The 6000-nt window shown below is 45.0% G+C and overlaps 2 protein-coding genes across 5 annotated transcripts in view; one reads left to right on the top strand and one right to left on the bottom strand.

The window, feature by feature from the left end:
- tln2a (talin 2a) overlaps nucleotides 1-6000 on the top strand; it is a 116996-nt gene that overhangs the window by 68528 nt on the left and 42468 nt on the right. The window lies entirely within an intron of this gene.
- On the bottom strand, nucleotides 3026-3905 carry LOC132472169 (uncharacterized). Its single transcript, XM_060071648.1, has one exon. The coding sequence runs from the start codon at nucleotides 3849-3851 to the stop codon at nucleotides 3081-3083; it is 771 nt and encodes a 256-aa protein (XP_059927631.1). The 5' UTR covers nucleotides 3852-3905; the 3' UTR covers nucleotides 3026-3080.

Below are 6000 nucleotides of genomic sequence, written 5' to 3'. Positions count from 1 at the left end.
CAATCCTTATTGGCGAGGTCAGCCAAGCTGGTGATTGGCAAGAGGGTGGGGAACATTGGCTTGACAAAGCCAGTGCCAAAGCGCTGCCCAGGGATGTGCATGGGGAGATCAGCGGGCTTGTGCTACAAGATTGCTCTGGCAAGTGCACACTTGTCATCATTGGGCACCTTTATGCTGAAGAGAGCCAGGGGTAGCATCTCAACAGTTAGGTACCAGCGATGCCTCTCCATCACCTTGATCGCGGATGCTGCAATGCCCTCATCTACAGCCTTGTATGCCTGCAGGTGGTGGTAGAGTGTCAGGTCATTCCAGGCAGCATCTACAGCTTTCTCGCAGGTCAACCACCACTTTGCATAGATGTGTCTAATGAAAATGGCAAATGCCCGAATCTTCGGCACCTGCTACCGCGTGTGGTGATTGTGCCCTGGGGAAGCAACTCGATGTGCTTCTCCATCAAAGCCAGCTTGAGTGTATAGAGCAGCTTGGCCATCCATCGTGCCTTGTGGAGCGCTCCCGGTTATTGGAAGGTCACTGCAGTCTGCTCTTCACCATCTGCATCCAGATACACAAGACACAGCTGCACAAACTCATGGTAGTCACCTCGCTTGTGGTCAGTGACTTATTTTGCGCACCTGACAAGTTCAGCACGTAAATTGCCCAGGAGTGGTTGCTCGTGTTGCCAGGAATGTAGCGGGACCAGTAGCTGCTGTATTCTTGTGGTAATAGGTTACATTTCTGTCAGAGACGTGTGAACAAGGTAACCTCTGGCGAGCATGATGTCTCCACCTTCAGGTCTGTGAAAACCTGGTTCAGGAGGACCTCACCAATGTGGTGCCGGCACCCAGACCAAAGCTGTGGTCGGCCCAGTGAGAGCTGTATGGCAATGCAGGCTGCTGTGAGATGGCCAGTGTTTGAGGTAATGGTGTCAAAGGCCATGTTGCCAACCTGGTCAGCGCACCACCAGTCCTGCAGCAACTTGCATGTCAACCGGGCAATGATCACTCCACATGCCTCATTGGTCTAATTCTTATCGCCGGGACACCAAGCAGTTTCAGCCGCTCTGCATTTCCAACCACTGTAAGACGCTCCTCCACCTGGCGCACATTGCTGAGCATCGGTGTTAACTTGGTGTCCACTGCTTGTGCTGTTCCTCACTGATTGTCTCCAGCTCTTTGCGTCTTGCTCGGTGAGCTGTTTCGTAAGATGCAGAGAGAGTCTACATTCACCGCCTGACACTGCAACAAGGCCACGTGTGAATGCAGCCTGTTGCATTGGTGACATCCTCAACCTTGTAGCCAATGACACGACACTTGGTCGGCTAAGGAAGTCAGGTGGAATTAAGACGTTTGTTCCAGTCTTCTTATGCTTGTGGGATGGCTCAGATGGTGGAAAGACTGTGTCAGTATCCTCCTCTGACTCCTCATCACTCTCCGACTCCAAGCTTGACATTGCCGTCATCTCCTCCAGCTCCTTTACACAGCCGGCTGTTTGGCTGCAGCGGCACCTTGACGCTCCTCTCACTGCTTCACCTTGAGCTGCAGCTTTTTGTCCAATACACCAAATGTGGCCACTCTGTCAGTCTTCATGCTGGCCAAGAAAGCTAGGTCTTCTGGGTTATCAATCAGGTTTTCGACCTTTGAAGGCCACAACGGAAATGTGACATCAAGTCTTCACTCCATGGCCAGGGAGATTTTCAGCAGCTTGTTGTTAGCATTGACTAAGTCTACCATCTTGTGGCACGCTTGTGTGTGCCAATACCTATTAATACAACTTGATGACACAATGACACAACTACAGATATGATAGTAATGTGTAATATTGCATACCCAACACAGAAAGATCACCTCAAACAGAAAGATCACCTCAGTTTTCTTAAGATGTAGTATTGTTTACCTCAGAACTCCATGGCGACCATTGAGCACTGTTAACCACTTTATCCAACAAAAACAGATGTGTGGTGGCCCCCCTAAATCATCATGTACTGGAAAAATATTTTGCATATGTTGTTTCTACATATATTGGAACACTTATAGCACCCAGCCATATCAAAATTCAAGAATTGTGTTTTTTGATGCACCCTAATATATATATGTGTGTGTGTGTATATATATATATATATATATATATATATATATATATATATATATATATATATATATATATATATATATATATATATATATATATATATATATATATATATATATATATATATATATGTATATATATATATGTGTATTATTAGTTTGTATATCAGCAAAATATTGATACCAGCATTCTTTTACTTCCTAATATCGGTATCTGCTGCAGCCCCTAACATCTAGTATCGTTCGGGCTCTAATTCACATATAGGTTACTGTACAGAGAATAGATCAATGCTTTATTGATCCTCGATGAAATTGAGATGTCATGTATTGTACATGCATACATGTTGACCTTACACATAGAAGTGAATATGCATACATACTGTATGTATTTTGGCTCTTATGTTTAATGAGGGAAACATGGTTTTAGGTTTTAACATATTTTTATTGACATGATTTCAGAACTTGATTTTTGTAATATGCTTCATTTTTTATAATAACTAGTGTATTTTATTAGTATAGCATTATAGTTTGGAAGGATAAAACTCTAGATGATAGTTAAACATTTTGTGGGTATTCCCATCAACATTCAAGCAGAACAAAGCGAAATCTTGGCACTCAATCTGTCATTTGTTATTCATTCTAAATCAATCGTGTGTGTGTGTGTGTGTGTGTGTGTGTGTGTGTGTGTGTGTGTGTGTGTGTGTGTGTGTGTGTGTGTGTGTGTGTGTGTGTGTGTGTGTGTGTGTGTGTGTGTGTGTGTGTGTGTGTGTGTGTTACGCTAATTTCAGACCCTGTGTGTGTCAGAAATGTAAATATTTTAGTTTGAATATACAATAAAAGCGTCAGGAATTTTGAATATAAGGCAAAAAAAAAAGAAAAACCGAATTGAGCACTGCAGAGCAGCACTGCCCTCAATAGCAGAGGAAGTGTACCCCTCAGCAGCACAGGAAGTGCAGCGCTCTCCTCAGCAGCACAGGAAGTGCAGCTCTCCCCTCAGTAGCACAGGAATTGCAGCTCGGTCTTGCAGTCGCGGCCCTGCAGCTCTCCGCTGGGGCTCAGGGATCCACAAGTGTAGCACTGTTGCGTCTCACAGGTGGAGCAGGGCTGCCCCTGCAGGCTCATCCTCAGGGAGGCGTTGCTTCCCAGCAGCTCCCCCTTCAACCACATCCAGCGGGCCCCGAAGTGCCTCAACCCCACCCACACACGCTCATCGATCTCGGCCTCACTGATCTCACGGCTAGCAACCCGCAGGTCCCTCTCGGAGGCCAGGCTGGCGAGGTCGTCATGCTTCTCCCGGCAGTACTCAAGCGCTTCCTCCCAGGTCCTCCGCTCCGTCACCACCACCACCCAGTTCCGGCAGAGGAAGTATTTGTTCTCAGCACCCATCCTGCTGACCAGACAGTAATTGTCATTCTGTACGTTCAGCCTTAGGGCAGCCTTGTGCTTCGAACTGCTCGGATGGTAGTTCGCCCAGCGCAGGCCGGTGGCGTTGCCGCCCCTAGACCAGCGCCATTGCTCCTCGTTGGTCTCTTCACGATACAGTCCCACCCAGAATTCTCTCTCAGTGATTCCCTGTACCGCCTTGTGGATCTCATCCATGTCCTTGCTGCTGGAGAAGGAGGCGAACTCGATGAAGTTATTCCGACAGTATGACTCCGCAGCGTGCCAGGTCAGAGCCTCCTGCACGGCTACGTACTTCCCAGCCGCCGCTGAGCTCGCTGCGAGGAGCATCGCGTAAATATACCTTCTTATCGGGAACGTCATTTCCCCCCCGCCCGAGATACAGGAGTCCGGAGCAGGTTGAACGAGGTGAGCGGATGAGGTGCCGATGTGATCTGACAGCGTAGACAGGGGACAAGGGCGCTCTCACAGGAAACTTTGAATAGGAATGTTGCATTCGGGCATATCCAATGAGCTATGTCGTTAGAGGCTGAGGCCTTGTTTTCATGAGGGATTTTTCCAGCCTTTCGATTTCTACACTTTATTTTTATATACTTGTCCGTTCAGTGTTAACCCCAAAGAACACCGTGCACGCAAGTTTCTGTGTGTCGATACGGAGGGGCTGTTTGCGAGGGATCCCGGCCTGTGTGTGCGCACGCAACAGGCTTTATCTTGGACAAACATTAGCTGATATTCACCGACCTAAACACCTTCTCTGAAGTCCTCTCTGATACCTTTCTGAAATAAGTAAAGACAGCTCTCCCTTGCCATTTATTCTATGTATATGAATATATTCTTTGGATATCTATATATTCTATGTATATCAGCTCCAACCCCAGGATGCAATGAGATGTAAATATATGTGTGTGTATATATATATATATATATATATATATATACCCAGTATCAGTCGGGCTCTAATTAATATTTAATTCATATACATACTGTACATAGATAAATACTTTATTGATCCTGGATGAATTTGAAATGTCGTGTGTATTGTAGATGCAAACATGTGGATTGTACACATAGAAGTGAATATGAATACATACTGTGTATAATTTGGCTCTTATGTTTAATGAGGGATACATGGTTTTAGGTTTTAAAATATTTTATTGGCATGTATTCAGAACTAGATTTTTGTATTATGCTCCTTTTTTACAATAACAAAGGTATTTTATTAGTATATGTAGAGCATGTTAAAGTTTGGAAGGATAAAACTCTAGGAACAGTTATAGATGATAGTTAAACATTTTTTGGCTATTCCCATGAACATTCAAGCAGAACAAAGCAAAATCTTGGTGCTAAATATGTCATTTGTTTTTCATTCTAAATCAATCGTGTGTGTGTGTGCGTGTACGTTTGTGTTTGCAAGGTACGCTAATATCAGACCCTGTGTCCGTCAGAAATGTAAATATTTTAGTTTGAATATACAATAAAAGTGTCTGGCATTTTGAATATAAGAAAAATAATTGAATTAGAGGGCGGCCTCTAATTCACATATAGGTCACTGTACAGAGATAAATTCTTTATTGATCCTGGATGAAATTGAGATGTCTTGTGTATTGTACGTGCATACATGTTGACCTTACACATAGTAGTGATTACGCATACATTCTGTATGAAAAAGAAAAGTAAAACAAAATTGAGCACTGCAAAGTAACACTGCCCTCAATAGAACAGGAAGTGCACCCCTCAGCCGCACAGGAAGTGCAGCTCGCCCCTCAGCAGCACAGGAAGTGCAGCTCGGTCTTGCAGTCGAGGCCCTGCAGCTCTCCGCTGGGGCTCAGGGATCCACAAGTGTAGCACTGTTGCGTATCACAGGTGGAGCAGGGCTGCCCCTGCAGGCTCATCCTCAGGGAGGGGTGATTCTTGCAATTTCAAGGAGAAATGTTAAAGGGGGTGTGGGGTGGTTCAGGAGCCTGTTCAGGTCAGAGCAAGAGCTACTGACTGGAGGGGCAATAAGAAGCTGGTGAAAGAGGAGATGGAGCACTCACTGTCACAAAAAATATTCCCCAGAAACTTATTTGGCTGTGAATTATTTTGTTAAAAAAGTTATGGTAATTGACCTTAGATAAGTTGCTTATGTGCTTGACCAGACAATATGTCAGTTTTGTGACCTATGTGTAGGGGAAATACCCTACCTTTATAGTAGGAGGTAAATTAGTTATGGGAACTGGCACGCAGTCTGAGCACATGAGAAGGTCTATAAACGATAGAAAAGGTTAGAGGTTATGAATATTGTTTATATTGTGAACAGCAGCGCCAGTTACAAGGCTTGCTCCAGTCCTCATAGCATTGGTGTACCATCCAGACACGAAGCCCCTCCCCGCCCTCCTTTACTGCTTTACCTACCAGCACCCCCCATTCCTCGGATGTCCTCCCTTTTTTCACCCTTTTCACCTTTTTACGGCCCCTAACATCCAGTATCGGGCGGCCTCTAATTCACATATAGGTCACTGTACAGAGATAA

Source organism: Gadus macrocephalus, chromosome 14 (assembly GCF_031168955.1).
Source record: "Gadus macrocephalus chromosome 14, ASM3116895v1".
Lineage (NCBI taxonomy): Eukaryota > Metazoa > Chordata > Actinopteri > Gadiformes > Gadidae > Gadus > Gadus macrocephalus.
This window is presented reverse-complemented; position numbering and strand designations above follow the sequence as displayed.

Coding starts and splice junctions, on each gene's coding strand:
- LOC132472169 (XM_060071648.1), bottom strand. CDS start 3,851: ATGACGTTCCCGATAAGAAGGTATATTTACGCGATGCTCCTCGCAGCG.